This window comes from Rhineura floridana, chromosome 19, assembly GCF_030035675.1.
Source record: "Rhineura floridana isolate rRhiFlo1 chromosome 19, rRhiFlo1.hap2, whole genome shotgun sequence".
Classification (NCBI taxonomy): domain Eukaryota; kingdom Metazoa; phylum Chordata; class Lepidosauria; order Squamata; family Rhineuridae; genus Rhineura; species Rhineura floridana.
The window spans coordinates 1,863,200-1,883,607 of record NC_084498.1 but is presented as its reverse complement, the minus strand read 5'-3'; the positions used below and the strand labels follow the sequence as shown (position 1 = coordinate 1,883,607).

The 20,408-nt window shown below is 48.2% G+C and overlaps 1 protein-coding gene across 4 annotated transcripts in view; it reads left to right on the top strand.

The window, feature by feature from the left end:
• The window catches only part of MYO18B (myosin XVIIIB), a 238,848-nt gene that overhangs the window by 127,971 nt on the left and 90,469 nt on the right, over positions 1–20,408 (top strand). For all 4 annotated transcript variants that reach the window (XM_061603517.1, XM_061603518.1, XM_061603516.1 and 1 more), the window contains 6 exons: positions 5–159; positions 4,380–4,503; positions 5,006–5,206; positions 9,866–9,976; positions 11,313–11,417; positions 13,784–13,939. In XM_061603517.1, the coding sequence (XP_061459501.1) occupies positions 5–159; positions 4,380–4,503; positions 5,006–5,206; positions 9,866–9,976; positions 11,313–11,417; positions 13,784–13,939 (852 nt within the window). The remainder of the gene's footprint in view (positions 1–4; positions 160–4,379; positions 4,504–5,005; positions 5,207–9,865; positions 9,977–11,312; positions 11,418–13,783; positions 13,940–20,408) is intronic.

The following is a 20,408-nucleotide window of genomic DNA, read 5'->3' as shown; positions in this document are numbered from 1 at the left end:
GCAGCTCAGCGAGGCCCAGAAAGCTTATGAGGGGGCCAGACGGACAGCCCAGCAGCTGAAAAGGAAGTGTAAGCAGCTGACATGTGATTTGGAAGATACCCGAGTGCTGATGGAGAACCAGCAAAGCCGCAACCATGAATTGGAGAAGAAGCAGAAGAAGTAAGACTTGGGGGGGAGGCAAAGAGAGAGAGAGATCTTTTAAGGCTTTCTGGGATCTGATGGTTACCTCTCAGTGTCCTGGTATGAAAGAAGAGAAAGCCTCTAAAGTGCCCAAAAATGCAGTTTATTTAGTCCAACATGATTTGAATACTCCGGGGTGGGGTTACTGGTAAAGCAATGTAATACTGTATTTCCTATGTGGCCTCTTACAAGGGAAATAGTAATGCTTTGTTTTACCAGAGCTCCCAGTTAAGAGCATTAGACATGTTGGGCTGAATAAACAGTATTTTGGAGCACGTAAGAAAGAGATGGGCAGACTTAGTTTCCTTTCACTCGAACCTTGAGATCCACCAGCCAAAGTCAGATGCAAAATGATTGCATACTGGACATTTAGAAATGTATCAGGAAACTGAGCACCAAGACTGGGCTGAAATTAATCCTCCCAATTGTTCAGAGAATCCAAGGGGGCAGATATAGGGCAGCCATCACCAACCTGATGCCCTCCAAATATTGTTGGGCTTTGGCTCCTCTAACAGCTGGTATGGCACAGTGGGGAGGAGAGCCTGTCTGGGAGTCCAGAGTCTGCGAGTTTAAATCCCTGCTCGTGTCTCCTGGGTGTCAAGGGCCAGCTAAAGATCACCCCCGCAGTGAGTGGCGCAGGGGTTACGTGCCCTGCCACCTGTGCAGCCGTGGGCAAGCTGCATAGTCCCAAGGAGCCCAGTTGCCCCCCCAGCTGGCAGTTGCAGACAAAGAAGGGGCTGGCTTGTGCAACTGTGGCAAGCTGAGCAGGCCCTGGCCAGCTGGGGAGGACTAGCCTCAGAGGGAGGCAATGGTAAATCCCCTCTGAATACCGCTTACCATGAACACCCTATTCATAGGGTTGCCATAAGTTGGGTTCGACTTGAAGGCAGTCCATTTCCATTTTTTGGCTCCTCTCATTTCTGACCCCTGGCTGTGCTGGTTGGGGTGGATAGGAGTTGGAGCCCAACAAAATCTGAAGGGCCACAAGCCAGCCCCCCTGCTCTATGGGTCTGCAGCCATATAGGATTTAGTCAGTAAACGTCTGTACCAAGATTGGCAAAAGTCTCTTTAAACTCTTGTCTTTGGCGCAAAAGTCCTTCAGATCCAGGAAGAGGCGGCAGCTCAGCAATGTGTGTCTGGATCTCTTTGGCCTCTCCCTTGTTCTGATTCCCAGAGGAGGAGCCATGTTAGTCTGTTGCACAGTCCAAGAGTCGTGTGGCACCTGAAAGTTGTAACAAACTTTTTATTTATTTATTTATTTATTACATTTGTATACCGCCCCATAGCCGAAGCTCTCTAGGCAGTTTACAACAATTAAAACATTAAAAACAAATATGCAAATTTAAAAACACATTTTCTAAAAACAATTTAACTTTTTATGGCATAATTAGGGGCTCTGCCCCTGTATTCTTTGTGAGCCAAACCCTCCACCACCCCCTGGTCGCCAAGGCCCCTTCCCCCACCCTTCCCCAGTCTCACCTGCCCTTCTTCATTCCTCACCACCACACAGCCTGGAGAAACGGGAGGCCACCTATGAAATGGCTGCTGCCTGCTGCTGCCCACTCACTCTCCTACTGTCGGCTCGGTCTCATCCGGCCACCTACCTTCCTTCCCCCCCCCCCCCGGTTTTGAGCCCAGCATGGTTGGCTCATGCTATAGTTTGCAGCACCACCTGTCTGTGGCCAAGTGAACTGCAGCATGGCCCTAAGAGGCTTACAAATATATATATATTAGAGATATAAGCTGTAGTCCACAAAGGTTTAGGTTACCATATTTGGGGAACCTTTTTCAGAGGGCTGCATTCCCTCGTGGGCAACCTCCAGGGGCTGCATTCCAGTGGTGGGAAGATCCACAGGCAAGAATTGGATGGGGCCAGATGCAAAAGTGGGCTGAGCAAAGTTTGGGGCTCTTAGTCTTACAGCAGGCTTCATTCCAGCCACAAAAAAAGTCAGAGGTCCCTATACGTGCATGTCCGCTCACCACCCAGGCATAACCCAGAAGCATTATCACAGTTCAGTGACGCACCAGGCAGAGGGGCTTGGGGCACTTTAAGGTGCCACAAAACTCTTTGTTGATTCCCCTCGTTCTGTCCCTGAAATTGCCTGCGTCGTTCCCTCTGCTTCTCCTGTTCCTCTGCTCTGTTTTCACCTTTTCCAAGTCCTCTGAAGCCTACCCTTCCCTGCCCTAATTTTTTTCAGTGCCCAATCCTACACAAGCCTATCCTCCCCCGACTTCAATAATACATCATTTTAGGTCTTCATGGCACACGCTTCACTGAAGACACTGAAACTTCCAAGTCCATCCACCCAAGTCTGTGGAAGTTCTGCACTGAATTCTAAATTGCAAAGCTATGAATTATGAATGGTGAGCTCATGAATTGCTAATCTAATCAGATAAGGCAAATCTCATCCCGTTTATTGGAAGATGTTCAACTTTTGTAGAAGTTCTCAGAGAAAGGATGTCTGAAGATTGTTATTTATCAGAGCATCCAATTTTTTTTTTTTAAAAAATGACTGTTCGAGGCTCTCAAAGTAGGCCCATCCAGAGATCAATGTTCTCTTAGGGTCTCAGGTAGAGAGAGGCCTTTCCTAGCACTACAAACAGATCCTTTCAACTAAAGGTGTTGAGGACTAGAATCTGCCACTGAGCTTTGAATCCTTTCACCACCTCGTCTTGTTTGCTTCTGCTGTCCTGTGTTAGGGACCAGCTGTGTGGCTAAGGGTGGGGTCATGAGCCTTAAACCTTTTCGTAAGTGGCCTCAGTGTTTCTGGGTAGGTAATGAATTTGGAGCTAAATCAGTTGAGGGTAAACTGGGTTACTGGGTAAGATACTCATTTGAGGAAATAATTTAAGATGAGTTTATCTAGAGACAGTGGTTAGAGTGTTGGACTGGGACCTGGGAGACCAGTGTTCAAATCCCTGCTCGGCTATGAAGCTCACTGGATGACCTTGGGCCTCTTAACCTCACCTACCTCCCAGGGTTGTTGTGTGGATAAAATTGGGAGGGAAAGGACCCTGTTTGTACGCCATCTTGAGTTCCTTGGAGAAAAGGTGGGATATAAATGTAATAATCATACTCAAATTGATTTGGAGCAGGGTCTGCTGAGAAATTACTTGAAGAGGAACATTTTGGGGTGGGGTGCAAATTAATTGAAGATTTTATTTTGCATGATTTGGATGGGAAATTAGTTGGCTTAACTTCTGTGACACAGGAACGTAGGAATCTTCCTTATACTGCATCAGGCCATCCATCCACCTATTGCCTACACTGACCGGCAGGGTCTCTCCGGGGCTTTAGGTAGGGTTCTCTCGCAGCCCTACCTGAAGATGCTGCCATTGGGGTTTGAACCTGGGACCTTCTGCATGCAAAGCAGGTGCTCTAACCACTGAGCTACGGCCCTTCCCCGAAAGTTACATTTCGACATCTAAACTCTACATTTGCATCTATACTTATAAGTTAGTACGTACAATTTTTTTTGTAAATTTGTGTCTATGGGCCAATGCCCCCAAACCTTTTAAATGCCTGGCAATGCTTCTGCTTATACTTGGCTGTAGGTCACAACCCAGTCCTGTAGTTTGCTGTGCACTGAGTGAGTAGCATCAGAGCACCTTTTCTACGTACTGTCCGTGCGTTCCTCAGGATGATGCCCTCCTTCCCCAAAACTCTTATTTTCCACAACATCCTTGCTTCCAGCTTCTCTTTGCACCCCAGTCTAGTTATTCTGACCTCAAATGTTGTGTGTTTGCATTACTGATGTTGTGTTTGGATTTTGGTTTTGACTATGCAAGTCGTCTTGGAAAAGTTGTACTCGTAAAGGTGTCCTATAAATATTTTTAAATGCATCAAGAAAAGGGAGAGGGCACAAAACTTGACCTGGCCCTGGAGGGGGGCTCACTGCCTTGGCTTCCTTGCCCTGTGGCTGTGCTCACACAGGAGCATAACTCACCTGGCCACTCCCTGTTCTTTATGCTTTGTTGCTGGGGGCTGGGACTCTTCCTTAGCTGGGGCTCTCTTGCAAGCTAGTCTGTCTTTGGGGGCTCTGGGGTTGAGACTGTAGCCTTCAGGTCAAGATTCAGGGGTGGCCGTCCACAGCTCTGGCCCAGCCCTGAGAGCTCCCAGTCTGCAGCTTTGTCCCATTGTGGGGCTTCCCGTTGGGAGCAATGGTAGACCACCTAATGGAATGTTTTGCCTCTGGCAGATTCGACATGCAGCTGGCCCAGGCTTTGGGAGAATCTGCCTTTGAAAAGAGCCTTCGGGAGAAAGTGTTGCAAGAGAACACTGGCCTTCAGTTTGAACTTGGGAAGTTGCAGCAGAGCTTAGAGGTAAGGGGATGGCAGGCAGGGGAGGAAGTGGGACTTGTAGACCAGCTAAGTGCTTTGGGGTGGGGTCAACACAGAGATGAAGCATGAAATGAGCCACAGCATCTGTAGAAATGCATACAGAAATGCCATTGAAATGGCACCTGCACAGGTTGAATGGTTGCACAAATCTGACAGAATCTCAGTGTTTGAATTCAAAATTCAGCCCCCTAAAATTTGAGTTCAAAATTCAGGATCTCAGTGTTTTGATTTTAAAATGGTGGTTTTTCAGATGCACATTTAAAAAATCTTGCCTGGTGCCTACTTTGGGACCATTAAAGTACCAGGACAGTACCTTTATTGTTTTTAAGATAATCTTAAATTCTGTTTAAATCTGCTGTTTTATCAATGATGCATTTTAGTATTGTATTGATATTGTAAGTTGCCCAGAAAACTGGCTGACTAAATGATTAATGTGTCAAACTTTCCTCCTTGTTTCCTACATCACGCCCCCCCCCCTTGGCAGCGAAAAGAATCAGAAAATGCCAGTCTCAGCCAGCGGGTTGCATTGCTGGGCACGCAGGTGCAGGAGCTCAGCTCCTCCAAGGGCCTGGATGCAAACTCAGTGGCTGCCCTCCGGAAGAAGCTTTGGGACCTGGAGTCAAGTGCCTCCGAACAGCAGGAGGAGCTGAGCTGCCAAGCAAGGACCGTTGAGCAACTGGAGCAGGTGAGGTGGCCTCCTGGGGGTGGAAAGAGCTGCCCATTTTGGTTCTCACTTTTCTAATGTTAAATTCACTCCTCTACATTGCTGTAGCAATCTGCGATTAAAAAAAAAAATCCTCATGAAAATTCTCCACCGTATTAGTGCAAATTTCTCCAAATAACGCCGTTCCCGCTGTTGGCGGGGGCGGATTTGCTTCTGCCACCAGCCTCTTTGGAGGAAGACGAGAGGTGGTTTGGTCCAGGGGGTAGGGAAGCAGGCCACGTGGCCACAGTTGGCCAGTCAGGATGGGGGGCAGCCACACTTAAAAGCCGGCTCCGTGCCCAATTCCTCCTCTCTGTGCCTTTGCGGCACCCACTGTCCTGCCCTTTCAGTATGGGCCTCTCAAGTTGCCATTGGGGCTGAGTAGGAATTTTGGGGGCAGGATTAGCATTTTGCATCCCTCTTGTTTTGCATGCCCTATACTTCGAGGCTTAGTTCGTTTGGCTTCGGGAGTGGTTTGTTGCCAGCATGTTGGCGTGGAGTCCGGGCAGGTGAACAGGTTGGGGCTTAAATTAGGTATACTGAGGCATTTCAGGGTCAGGGCACCCTCCAGGGATCTCCCAGGGCTTCATGCCTGGGAGGGAACTGGGGGGTGCCCTTGGTGGCCTTGCTTGTGCATTTTGGGTGAACGCCTGTACGGTGGGGCCCGGGTGCGCAGGTGGGGTGCACACCCTAGGCTCGCTTACCAAGGAGGGGGGTAATTCCTCCTCTTCCTCATTGCTTGGGGAGCCACAGCCTATAGCTGCTAACATGCCCAGGGGTTGAGGGGGACGTTCCCCCAGAGTTAGAGTTGCCTGGACAGTTGGAATCTGGCTTAATTTGGTTAATTCGGTGGATTTGGACTGCAGGTTCTCCAAAAATGTGTTATATTTTAATACCATCATCATCATCATCGCTTTATTGCTTGGCCATAGGCCATCGCATAACAAATAAGATTAAAAAGATTAAAAAGCACAATAAAATTACATAAAGCTGTAATGCGTATACATATACTATAGATTTCAAATAAATCTAAAAACCAGGAAGGGGATACTCCTATATGGCCCCTATATAGTTCTATATAAACCCAGTAGATTGCATAACCGAGATTAACTATAGGTTGGTTATTAGCAGAGATTGTCTCCTCGGCAGTCGATCCCTGATCGGAAACAATTTTAGCCCGGATTTTTTGTGCTGCCAGTGCAGAAAGGGAGACCTTGTATGTTATCGAGGAATCTTATGTCGAACATGAGATGGAAAATTTTTTGATCAACAGTGACCAAGTACGGATTTGCCAACAGGCTCTTCAGGAACTTATCCCGGGGATGGGAATACAAAGAGCAGGCCAAGAGGCAATGGGGCAAGTCTTCAACTCCCATAGAACCACATATGCAAAAAGGGTCCGACCAGAAGATCTGAGAATGGCGACCATCTAACACTGCATTTGGCATGGTTTGGAATCGGAGCGCCGTAAAGACCCGCCTAATTTTAATGGAAGGGGGCGGGCCAAATAGGATGCTTTGTAGTTGTCAACCTTATATAACCTATACCATACAGAAAATCTGGAGTTGTTAATAGTTAGCCTATCTAACTTGGCACTATGCTAGAAAAAGGCATTGCGTAGCTTCGCTCTTGTAATTGAAGGCTGAGGCACATGTGGAACAATATGGTACAGGTGGTAGACACCATTTATTCTGGAGGTCCAGTAGTTATCACCTGAAACCGGTTCCAAACATGCCCTAAGTATTGTCTTAGATGGAGCGTCTCTCAGAATTTTCCAAAAGCTTATTATGGCAACATGTACTCAGGCTTTGATTGAAGGCAAGCCAGTTTCTATGCAGAGCAAGGCGGCAGGAATACCAGAGGGCAGGGACAAGAGTCTTTTCATAAAGTTGTTTTGGATTACTTCTAAGCTTGCCAAATGGGTGTCTGTGACGTCCTTCCCCAGCACCACCAGTGAAGCTCTCACTTGCGGCTACCAGCAGACAGGAACGTCAGGTTTTCTTCTTACCCTTTACAGCTCTAGCACAGATTTCAACAAATCCCCCTGCTAGGCCTTACTACCCCACACTCTGTATCTCTTATAACCTTTAGACTGTACCTAGTCTCTGCCTGGCTATCTCAATACCTTGTGTCTATGGGTATAGGTAATTTCCAACCCCCCCTGCAGCCTCTTGCACTGAAGCATACAGCCGTGGGTTTCTCTGTGGGACTGGATACACTTTCCTCCGATCCGCCGCTCCCACCATTCGATACAACTGTTCAGCCTTAGTTACTTGCTATCCCCCCTGGTATGTGTTTCCCAGCTGAAGGAATCAGGCTTATGTTTAACCAAGAAATATATTTATTAAGAATTAGAAATAACAAGATTACTTTTAGAATGTTTCACAAGCGTATGGTTTCATCTATATTCTGTTATGTACTTTACTTCTTACTAATTGCCTCAGAACTCCGACTCACTCTCAACAACAACAACCACCTCCAAACACCACCTCACAGCCACCACCCCAATTCACCACCAAACCTCCACCAACAACAACCACCAAACCTCCCCCCAGATTCAACTGTCATTCTTCCATTTATACTCCCAGCCACTCAAACGCTCAGCCAATCATCCAGCATTCTACTGCTCATGTACTCCCCCCTCCTCTTTCACTCCACTTACCGTACGTCTTCTATATAAACAGCACTTACCATATTTGCAATATAAGCAGGAACATCACAGTGTCCTCCCAACCCCAGACCGCCGCCCCATATAAGATCTGGAGTAGGACTTTGCTCTGATAATTTTTTAAGGCGGGGGCAAGCACATTTTTGTAGGCAGTTTTGACAAAGGTACCCGTTTTTACAAGCCATTTCTCATCATTTCATGCCTTTTTGCCTGTTATTTTCATTCATGTATTCATTTTTATGCACACTTTCCCCTAATATATGCATTATTGTAAATATTGTTTAGAGGGCAAGCTGCATCCCAAAATTCTAATAAATGCTAAAGGATTTATTCTAATAAATACTAATACATTTCGAAGGATGCCTGTGTTTTGGTTCTCATATGGTTTCAGAAAGTGCGAATTTGATGAATTCTACTTGAAATGTAAATTGAATCGAAATTCTCACCCATCCCTAGGATTGGGTGATTAGGCTTCCATCTGCATTAGGCTCAGTCTTGCCCTTCCGTTATTCCAAAGGCGCTAGCTGGGGGAAGCACAAGGGCTTGTCCTGGTGAAGCAACAGGAGTTGAGCCACTGAGCTGTGAATAAGGGAGAGCACTGCAGAAATCTCACCTCTGCCATGAACTCAAGCAAGCCTCAGCCTCTCAGCCCCCTCTACTTGCAATTTGGGGACAACAGGCCTGACCTACCTTACAGGGTTATTGTCAGGACCGCAGCAAGATGAAGTGTGGGGGGGCAACCTGTGGACCTCAGCTTAATTCAGACAAGACAGAAGTACTCTTGGTCAGTCAAAAGGCAGATCAGGGAATAGGGTGTCAGCCTGTGCTGGACGGGGTTACACCGCCCCTGAAGACACAGGTTCGCAGTCTGGGTGTGCTGCTGGACTCGGCTTTAAATTTGGAGGCTCAGGTCTCTGCGGTGTCCAGGAGTGCTTTCGCACAGCTAAGACTAGTGCGCCAACTGCGCCCGTTCCTGGAGACGCCTCATCTGGCTACGGTGATACATGCCTTAGTTACATCCCGTTTAGGTTACTGTAACGCGCTCTACGTGGGGCTACCTTTGAAGACTGTTCGGAAACTTCAATTGGTACAGCCAGTTGCAGCCAGAATGCTTAGTGGGGCTGGCTACAGGGAGCATACAACCCCCCTGTTACAACAGCTCCACTGGCTGCCAGTTTGTTTCTGGGCACAATTCAAAGTGTTGGTTGTAACCTATAAAGCCCTATACTGCCTAGGTCCAGGCTATTTTGTAGACCGTATCTCCCTATATGAGCCTGCCCGGGCCCTGAGATCTTCGGGAGAGGTCTTTCTCTCAGTCCCAATGCCCTCACAAGCACGATTGGTGGGGATGTGAGAGAGGGCCTATTCGGTGGCTGCCCCTAGGCTTTGGAATTCCCTTGCTAAGGAGGCAAGGATGGCCTCCTCTTTATTGTCCTTCCGTCAGCAGGCGAAGACTTTTTTATTCCAACAGGCTTTTAGAATAAAAGGTGGTTAGGACAGTTTGTTGAGAGGTTGCTGCATTGTTTATTGCTTAATTGCACTATTTTAATTTGTTTTATTTATTTTAAGTGGATGTTAACTGTTTTAATCTTGCTAATGGTTTAGTCTTATTTTAATGTAGAATTTTGAGTGTTTTAATCATATGTATTTATGTTTGTTGTTCCACTTGGAAAAAGGGCAGGGTATAAAGATAGTAATAAATAAATAAATAAATTCCGTATGTCCCCCTGACCTTATTTCCTGTGGGATGCAAGGAGTGAGAAATGGGGCAAGGGGGGGCTCAGAGAGACAAGAGGGGGCTCCATCCACCTTGCCTTTGGCCCCATCCGCTACTGATATGTGGCCCCCAACAGATCACCCCCAAGGGAATGTGGCCCTTAACAGAAGAAAACCTTGCCTGCATCTGTGAGGAAGTGTTCCACACTTGAAAGGGCCACATAGGTTGTTTCTCATTGCCCTTTGTTCCCTTCCAGCTTCACCTGAGACTTGAACTAGAAATGGAGAGGACAAAACAGCTTCACCGGGAGGAGCTGGAGGACAAGGAGGAAGAGCTCGAAGACGTCCGGCAGTCCTGCCAGAAAAGGGTACGGGGTTGCAAGGAGAGCTGCCATCTTGGTCTGCATGTGGGCCCTGAACCTGGCCGGTTTTTACAGCTCTGGGAGCTCCGACAGGCCGTGCTCTTCCCTCCTGCCTGTGAAGGCTGCCCCGTTCATTTCCCGTTACAAACAGCTGTGGGGTGACGGCCACATGCTTAGAGGGACAAATTCATGGAGGAAGATTGTGACATGGCAGCAGAGCTCCATGTGCAGACACAGTCTACCTTTGAATACCAGATTGTCATTTTGGGGTGGGGTAGGCTGGGGGTGGAGACACACAAGCAAGGGGATGGGACAGTTCCCTTCGGGCCCCTCATGTGAGCTTTTGCAGGAACATGTAGCATACCATCGCCAGATATAGTCTCAGTTCAGTTTATTTGTCCTGCAGAGCATTCTGTCGGTTACAGAATGCTGATGACCGCATTGGACCCCAGAGCTAATCCTCAGAAAGCTTCTGTAAATTAGAGGGAATTGTGGTTGATTATGCACACTTCCCGCTCGCTCGCTCTCCCTCGCCCCCCAGTTAAGTCAAAATAATACTGGATTCAAATGAATTTCTTTGTAATTGACTAGATAATTGTTTCCAGTGATGATGTTTCAGAGGCATAATCTGAAAATATTAGGCAAAACTCCTTTTCCAATTTGTTGTGATATATTAGAAAGTTGGATCTAATGCTTAATGTTATGGTCTGTCGCTTGGTGTGGCTGAGTTTTCATGGATTAGGGCTGGGAAGGTGGTCGTGCCAGTCCTTCTATAGCCTTTGGCTGCTGTTTGGTGAAGTTTGTAAAGTGCTTTGGACATTTTAATAGAAAAGAGAGAGATAAACATACAGTAAAAATAAATCTCAGTGGCACAGCATCACACCACTTGTCATGGATCTGGAACTAAAACAGACAAAATGATGGATGTAGGATCATTGTCTTGATCTTAAGGTGTCTGTTTTAATGGCACCTTTTGATGGTTGCCTCATCAGGTCATATTAGTTATGTGCAAGGAACCCCAATTTAACGAGACTCCTTCAGAGGGTGGAGGTTAGCTTTCAACACCTGTGAATGAAAAAGGGCCAAGCTGTTTTCTTATTTCTTCAGTCAGCCAACAGCGCCCCTGAAGTATAAAGTGATAAAGTGAAGAGCAAGTGTGTGTGTGTGTGTGTGTGTGTATATTAAAAAACCACCAGTGCCAGTTTCGGTTTCTGAGCATAAGAAAAGTTGTGAACGATGGTGTTAGAAAAGGCTGCTGCAGCCTGCCACTCGCTGGCTCTACTCTCAAAATCACCCCTGTGGGCTATTCAGACAACCCTCTGTTGCTTGGCTTGTTTTGCAGCTCCGTCAGCTGGAGATGCAATGTGAGCAGGAGTGTGAAGAGAAGAAGGCCATTCTCTGTGAAAAGCGGGACCTGGAAGGCCTGATTGCAGTGCTCTGTGAGCAGGTAAGGAAACAGTGATCTGTCACTGGCTTGGAAGGGTGTCCGCTGCAGGCCCACGGAGAAGATGCAAAACCCAGCAGCTCAACCAGTGATTGCATCTCTCCCCACCTCCTCTTGGCTTCATGCACAAGGGGCAAAGGGGTTGCTCAGAACGTCTTCCCTTTTCTCTGCAAAATAAAATGAATGTGTAAGCCAAGGCAGTAACACAACAGGTACTTATCGCCACACAATCTAAACACTGCAGTGTCACACAGCCTTTTAACAGCCAAAGAGAGCTCCCGAGTGCCTCACAAGCAAATGGCAAATCTGTGCGTGGTGCAGATTGAACTCACCCACCCTAGAATGAAATAGAATCACAATCCTTGCTTATAGAAAATGAGCATGTCAGGGCAAAACCGGACTAGACTACTTCCCCCCTGTCTGCTCCTCAGAAGGAAATCCCAGAGATTGCTGCTGCCTCCATTCTCTGACCTCTACCTCCTGCGATTCCTCGGCTGTTTCTGCTAGCAAAAGAAAGGCGCTCAAATTTTATCGTTGCTTGAAAGGATGGAAAACAGAGTGACGTTTGCAGCTGCCCTCTCAAGCCCTCATTTGTTAACTAGACGCAAGGATGGGGATGGCAGGAGGTTTGAGGGCAGCGGCAGCAGCAACAGTGTCAGTACCCTGGATTTGTATTTACGGCATGGAATTAATTTATTGCGGCAGATGTATTCTGTGATAAAGACCAGTGAAGCATCACAGTGGCCAAGAAAGAAATAGTCTAACGGGGGGGGGCTCTGCCTTGCCCAGTGGACTGAAGGGCTCAGGTTGCATTTTGAGTTGGAGTGGTGAGAGCAAGAGAGCCAGGATCTGCACATCTACATGTGTGTATTAAATAAATACACCATATGCCACAAAGCCCTTGCAACATATCAGAAAGGTAGCAATAGCCATCTGTGGTGCTGGTTTGTCTGTGGGCTGCAAGCGGGTGGTTGCAGGTGGTTTTCATGGGAGCGCTGCTGGCAAAATTGATGTTATTTGAATGTGTCGAGCAGACTGTCCTAACCTGGCAACCTCCAGATGCTTTGGACTGCAACTCCCATCAGCCCCAGCATCATACAGCTGTTCTGGCTGGGTCTGATGCGGGCTGTAGTCCAAAACATCTGGGAAGGCTGGCATAAAGCAGAAGGGGAAAGGAGAGGAGAGGTCACTGTTCAGCTCAGGCGCATGGTTGCATGGTGATGTGCCTCGCACAGCCATCCATCCTTCCAATCCCCCCCCTCAATTGGGGCTTATCCACTTGCCTCCTTGTCCCAAAGGGGCGGCTTCTTTCAGCAATACTGCTCTGAATGGAACTGGGGCAGGGCGGCAGGGATGACCCTTCAGTGGGAAAGAGGGCTCTGCACTCAACTCTCCATCCCTTGCCTGGTACATGGGAGGGCAGCGAGGTGCCTGGCTTCCTCATTTCCCCACAGCTTTAGGAGTTGTGGGCAGGGATGCACAGCTACCAAGGCAAGGATAGGGGATCTGATGTCATTCAGATGCTGCTGGACTCAACTGCCATCAGCTTCAGCCGGTCCATGGTCAGGCGTGATGGGAGTCTGGAATCCAGCAGGATCCAGAGAAGGCCACAGGTTCCCCACCACTGCCATAAGGGCTCCAAATCCAGGGCTCATGCATGATTTTTTACCCCATTTATTTGTTTGAACATTTTTTGTTTAAAAGGATTCTGTACCATCCTTCAATTTAAAAGAAATCCTCAGGGCAGTTTACAACAGCAGAATGAAATAATGAAATCATGGTTTCTTGGTTTGTTTGTATATATATGCTTATTGCATTTTCTTGAATTTTATGTATTTTTAATAATTGTATTTTATGTATTTTAACTTACTGTTTTGTCTTGTTTTGTTGTGTCTTTTGGGCACAAGGGCACATTTGGACATCTAAGAAACTGTTGTTGGCACCACAAAATACCCATTTCACAGTAGAGGTGATGCTCAGAACACCCCACCCCCAAATGGGCAAAATGCACGTAACTCCCCACAAACAAACAAAAAAACATAGATAAAATGAAAGCAGGGTACCCCCCCCCAGCTAAACAACAAAAAGCAAGCCCCCAAAACTGATTTAAAACTGAGTGGGGGGGGGGCATGGTCAGGTGCCAAGAGGGGTGTCTTGGAGGAGGGCTCCGGGTGCAGTCTAATGCCACTTATTGGCATAAAATTTACATATGCTGATTTATATCTATAGACACAAAGGAAAAGCTGGTCTATAAGTGAAGCCATTTTAAACAGAGTTATTTTTAAAAGGGGAAGAACAGGAGATCTGAGGCTTGGTGGAAGTACACTCCCCCCAACAATGCCCTGTCTTCTCTTTGCACCTCTTTCCAGATTGGTCATCGAGATTTTGATGTGGAGAAGCGGCTTCGGCGTGACCTGAAGAGGACACACGCACTGCTGGCTGATGTGCAGCTGCTGCTGGAGACCTCGGGGGCAGATCCAGCATCGTCGGGGAGCAAAGAGGAACTGGAGAAGATTCGCGGCCAGGTGAGAAGCAGAATAATGCCCCTAGTTTAGAAGGCCAGAAGCTCCATGTGGGGAAATGGGTTTGGCACCTCTTTTGGATTCAGCCTTCCGCATCATGGTAGTTTTGAGAGGTTCAAAGCAAAGGAGAAACTTCCCAAGGGTTCACTGGCTGTTGCTTTGCGTGTTGTATGTGAAGCACTTTGAACACTCATCTTTCATCATAGTTACAACCACCTTGCAGGGTAGGACGGTATTGTTATCTGCCATATTGCAGACAGGTGCTAGGCTGAGGCCAAGAGTGGGCTGACCAGCAAGAAAGTCGGGCTCTGGGCTGTTTGGTTCTGGGACCGAAGACTTGGGTGGGGGAAGTTGGCTGTCCACGCAAGTGGCAGGAATTGGATACATGGGCCAAAACAAGCCAAGTTCCGAGGCAACCACCTAGGCTCTGGGGCCAGAGGCAAGTGCCCAGTCAAAGCCAGGGTGGAATGAACACCCAAGGCAGCAACTGGGGAACTGAGGAGCAAGCTCTAAGGCAGGGGCTCCTGTAGGGCTTGGTGTGCCAGACTGACCATGGGGACTGGGGAGGAGGAGATCACCTGGCAGAATGCTTGAGCAGGCTGGTACTGCAGCCTAGTGGGACTCTCCTCCAAACACAGAGTGCCACATGCCAGGAAACACATCGCTGGAGCCTGCCTGCTAGTAGGCCTGGTCGCACACATACGCACACACCCCTCTTAAGCCGGAGATGGGGAACAACACGATGCCCTCTAGATGATGCTGGACTCCAACTCACACCAGTCAGCCTGGTGGGTGGTCAGAGCTGATGGGTTCAACAGCATCTAGCGGGACACAGGCACTCCACTCCTGGTTTATCCCTACGGCGTTGATGCCTGAAGCAGACTTTGAACAGGGGCTCCTTGACTCACAGGCCACCGCCCTTCCAAACGGTGGCGGAACTTTGGCGACGTATACAGGGATATAGGTGCAACCCAGAGTGTCCATGCTTGAAAATGGCACAGTGGTATGGCAGCTCCAGCCAGCATTGGCCCCCTCTCCTCCTACGTCCAACCTTGTCCGTTGCCCTTGTTGAGACGCTGCCTTAAAGAACCCATTAAACCTGACTGTTCACCACTCCCTCCCTGTCCCAATTTCCCTGACCAGTCGCAGTTGCTTCCATGTCAGTTTGCTTTGGCCCTGTCCATGGAGTCCAGCCTTCAGCAGTGGGAGACCAAAGCAGAGTAGAGGTGGAGAACCTCAGGGTGAGGGTAGTCCTCAGGCGGCCACACCTCCCACCTTCCCTGCTCTTGCTTGGTTGGAATGTGCTCTTGAACTGCGTCAATAACACCTCTTCCTTGTCTTGGATGGAGGGGGGGTGTCTCTGGGGGTGCAGAAACCTCTGGCTTTTGCACAGCTGGAACACAGCCCCCTGTCCAAAGGAAAGAGTCGCAGCTGTGACTCCTCCTGCTGTTGCCTCTGGCCTGGCCCACCAGTGGCACGTGGCCCCCGGGAACTTTGCCCATGCATATCCCACCCTGGGACACGGTTACAGTGGCTCCTCCCCACAGCTGAGATGGAAAGGACTATCCCTTCTCCCCTACTGTGCTAGGGGTGCTCCCTTTTTGAAAAGGGTGCTTCACCTAGCTATTGCAGCTGAGGAACGAGGGACTTGTTGTCACTTGTTTTTCTCCTGGAGTGTCTTTGCAGTCTCTTTCAAGGTGCTTGGTGGTGAAGCACAGCAGATGTTTGCACCACACTACTTCAGGTCTCTGGAGCAAACCCTGATGTGTGGATGGCTTAAGAGCAACAAAGGAGCACTGCTGCTTCAGACCCCAAAGGGGCCCATGTAGTCCAGCAACCTGCCTTCCATGCTGGTCAGACAGAGGCCTCCTGGGAAGCCCACAAGCCAGGCATAAAGGCAAGATCCCTCGGCCTGGTACTCAGAGATAGACTGCCACTGAAGGTGGAAGTTTCATTTGGCCATCATGAACATGATAGCCTCCTGTCTTTCTACTGCATGAATTTGTCTAATTTTCAGTGATGTGGGGATGCTTTTTGAAGTACAGGAGCTTATCATGGTGGCCCCCATAGCCACATCCCCATGGGCAGCCCCCAAATGCAGGCAGCTCTGTTGATTTACTGAAGCTAAACAGGTCCAACTCTGGTCATTTCCTGGACGGGAAACCTCCCAAATTTGCTGCCTTGAGTTCTGTGACTGAAGAAACGTGGGATATAAGTGTAGGAAACAGGTAAACAACCCACACCTTGCTATCCTCCTCTGCTGTTTCCACAAAGACATTTAACAATACCTGTGGTATTCTGCAAGTTTGACCTGAATTATTTCTACCACTTCCCCACCCCACCCCACCCCCCAAAAACCCTCCTCTTGAATCTTTCTCCTTTGCCAGGCATGGCTTAAAGTTCTCCTAACCCAAGGAAACCTGGCTCTCAGTACCTCTGCCTGCAAGTTTTGCTACGCAGACAGCACCAGGCACCTTTGGAAACCTTTGTTCCTCTGACAACAGATGCGAAAAGCAAAGCTCAATCATTAAAACCGGGCATAAAGGCAGAAGCAAACACACTGAGGAGGGCCTAATTAGCGCAGGCCACGGAAATAAAGACAGCAAACAATATATTTAACTAATTGCTTTCATTAAAATCTAAATGCTTCCTGAGAAAGATTCCTGTCTATGCTGAAGGCACTTTTTAAAAAGGAAGAAAAAGAATGATCACGTTGGTGGCTTTAGATCCTTCTGGGAGGAAGAGCGGGATATTAATTAATCAATCAATCAATCAATCAATCAATTAAATTCTTAGCAATAAACTGCTCTCTCCCCCTCCCCCCAAGATGTACAATAAAGGGCGGGTGGGAGGGAAGGTGGCACCCAGCTTTGCATCACTTCAGTCTGTGATCCTCTGTGGAAAAATTGCTTTGAAGGAGGGGGCAGGGCAGGGCCATTTCCACCCATCAAAGTGTGGCAGCTTGTTAACTAATGAAGGCTGGCATCTCCTGCACCCGCAAGGGCACCTGCCTCCTTCATCAGGATTTGCAGGTTGGAAAAATAGAAAAGCACAGGATGGGGGGCGCGTGATAGAGGGTTGTAAAATTATGCATGATGTGGAGATGGAAATGTTTTTCTCTGTCCATAAGTCTTCAGGGACATCCAGTGAACTTGACAGGCAACATACTCAGGGCAAACAAAGGAAAGCTCTTCACATGAGGTGCAGTGGCTGGTAGCTTAGACAGTTAAAAAGTAGTTAGCAGTGGTGTAGTGGAGAGGGATTGCAACTCAGGACTTTTTTTAGAGCCGGAGAACCAGGGTAACTGACAGACCTTCCTTGTCCTAGCAAGTAGATGAGGCAATAATGAGGGCTTCAAGCTTGTTTGTGACAGAGTAGCATAGAGGAGGCCAGAAACTTAGGAAAATAGGCTGGATACTTATTTCGTTTTCCTTGGTGAGTCGTCATGCTAGCCATTTAAATGGCAACCCTTCTTTAGTTGCATTTCTAACTAAAAGTTGCATTTCAGCTAACTGAAGACCTTTTGATAAGGCTCAGCGTTGCATTTGTTCTATAAACATCTGCTGTATGACTGTCAGCTGACCCTAGCAAATCAGGTATTCTGCTGTGCGCTGCTGCTCTTGGGGGGAGATATGCCTTTAATGTGTGTTGGATGGCCTCCTGTGCATTTACACCATACTTGCAAAAGATTGGCAATATTTTGCCAGTGATGTTAACAGTGCCAGCTCCAGGGGTTTTCTGGGGGGGGGCAGAGGGGCACTGACACCCTCAATGGGGCAGTCTACCCCTTCACTGCCATTGCTGCCAGTGGCTTGCCAGGCAGATTGCCAAAAATGAGCAAGCAGGCAGTGGCTCCTCCTGCTCCCCTTCTCACTGTCCCTGTTGCCTGGCCAGAGGGATAAGGGGGTGAACAAGCAAGCAGATTTCAGTGGGGAAGGGGAGGAGCAGGCCCAGGGGGCCCTTCATAGTGGGCCCCCTTCTGGGGTGTCGGCCCTCAGCAGGTGACCAACCCTGGTTGATTGCACCCCCAGTATGGAAAAACAAAATCTAAAGTCTCCATCAGCTGACAAATTGGTGTAGAAAAAGTTGGCATGCAGCATGGTGAAGACATGATGGCTTTATTCAGGGAACATGCCCTGCTGTGCTTTGCAATTACTCTAATGAAAATGTTTGTGTGGAAGGTTCTGAAACCAGCCATTCGGGTGCAACATCAGAGGCCTCTGCAAATGGGGTTGTCGGGTGGGGGAGGGATGAGGAAGGCAGGTCTTGGCCACTCTGAATTGTTCACAGAAAACATATCCCCATGCCTGACAGAAAGGTTGCACAGAAGGTAGTAATGACAAATTTGGTGACACCAGCCTTCCAGAGCCATTAAATCAATAATCTCCCTTGCTTATTTCCATTGAAAACATGCCATTCTGGAGACATAAGCAATTACAGCTAGCACACATCTATAATTGGGATAATAATTCTGTGTAAATAGCATCTGTGAGCTGCAGCTGTTTCTACCTGGTTTGACAGGAGCACGCCGGAGTAGATGGTGAAACCTTTTCTAGGCTGTTGCCCTTCAGGAATTAACGTGTTGCTGTGTCTTTGCAGAAAATGCTGTCTTTACAGCCGGACTCTTGTCTCGCATGCAGTTGTACATATGAAAAGCCCAGGTGTCTGGCTTCTTTGCAGAAAAGCAGGATCAGGAAGGACAATTAATAATGAGGAAGTGAGGGGAAGAGGGAATCTCAACCTCTTTCTGCCTGCCGCTTTTCCTACTGCAATTCTCTTGGGGAGCAACTTACAGCACTCCTCCAGTGATCTTATGATTGGGCTGGGATATTAAGGGTCAGGGCGTCCTTAAGATATCCTGGACCCATGCTGTTCGGGTCGTTGTATATTGATCCAGAACCTTGAACCTGGCCCGGTGGCATATGGGCAGCCAGTGCAGATGTTTTAGTAGGGGTGCCACATGCTGTTGGCTGTCTGCCCCCAAAGGCAGACTAGCGGCTGCATTCTGCACCACCACCAGCTTTCAGACCATGCCCAAAGGCAACCCCACGTACAGCGCATTGCAGTAATCCAGTCTCAAGGTTACTGGTGCATGGGCTGCAGTGGCCATATTATTCCGATCCAAATAAGGTTGTAGCTGGCATACCAGATGAAGCCAGTCAAACGTACTCCTAGCCACCGAGCTCACTTGGGCCTCTAATGACAAAAATGTATCCAGGAACATCCAAAGCGATATACCTGTTTCTTTAGATGGCGTGCAATCCCATCCAGAACAGGCAACTGGCATATCTTGCGGACACGGGAACCACCTACCCACAGAGGCTCTGTCTTCCCAGGATTCAGACTCATTTGATTGGCCCTCCTCCAGTCCACTGGTCCAGAGCTTGCACAGCCTCTCCTGACTGAGATGCCATGGAGAATCAGAGCTGTGTGTCATCAGTGTACTGCAGGCCACCAACAGTTCCACCCTAGCTGTTTGCATAGATGCAGACTGGGCTGGGATGCAGCACATTGCACATCTATGAGTGGGAATCTGTTCTTCTATGGAGACACAGCAATTGCCTAATTTAGGAAGGAGCAACCAGCTGTGGCGGCCTCAGTGACGGAAGCAGAATAATTCCCTGCTTCCTTAAGCAAAACCCCTCCCTATTGGGCAACCCAATGTATTGTTGTGCCCATGGGGTCACAGTAAGCAGGTTGCTCACCTGGGCAGGTAAAGGGGAGGGAGAAATGGAGTACCACAATTCCCCAGGATGAACAGCATCCCCAGAGCTCACTTTGCCAACATTCCCTTCTCTGAAATGACAGGCTCCATTTTTTCCCCAGGCTGGCCTGGGGAGAATTCTCTCTGGTTTTTTTCTTCTGGGTGTTAATGCCACATTTAAATATTAATCCTCACTGGTCTGCTGGGTCCTCCTTTGGCACAGAAGAAAGATAATGTTCATTGAGTTGCATTTTCCCTTCATCTCAGTTGGGCTTAATTAAGCAATCTGTTACAATTTGACAAAGGCCTTTACTGAACACCAACTGTTTTCCTTTAAAATATATTTTTTAAAAAAGGTATTTTCTGCAACTTTGACCCTTCTGGCAACCATCATCAAATCTTGGTGATCCAAGGAGAATCTACAACAAGACAGGGAGACTGGCATGAGAACATGCTTGGCTATTCCTAGACGTCTAACTAGCAAAATGTCCATTGTCTGTGATAGCATGAGTCTCTGGGAAGGAAGGGCCAGGTGCTATTTTGCAGACCCAGAAGGAGGGTTTGCAAAGAATGGATCATGTGTGCGCACGTGCGTGTGTGTGTATGTGTGTGTGCCAGTTTCCTCTCCAGTCTGAAACCAGTGGCTGCTTGTTATTCCAATAGGAGTGGATGCTAGCCATGAAAGGGGCACGCTCAAGGCTTCCCTTGAGATGAGAATGAAGCCTCTCCCAGCCATCCCAGTGTCTGAAACTAGGAGAAGACTATGCC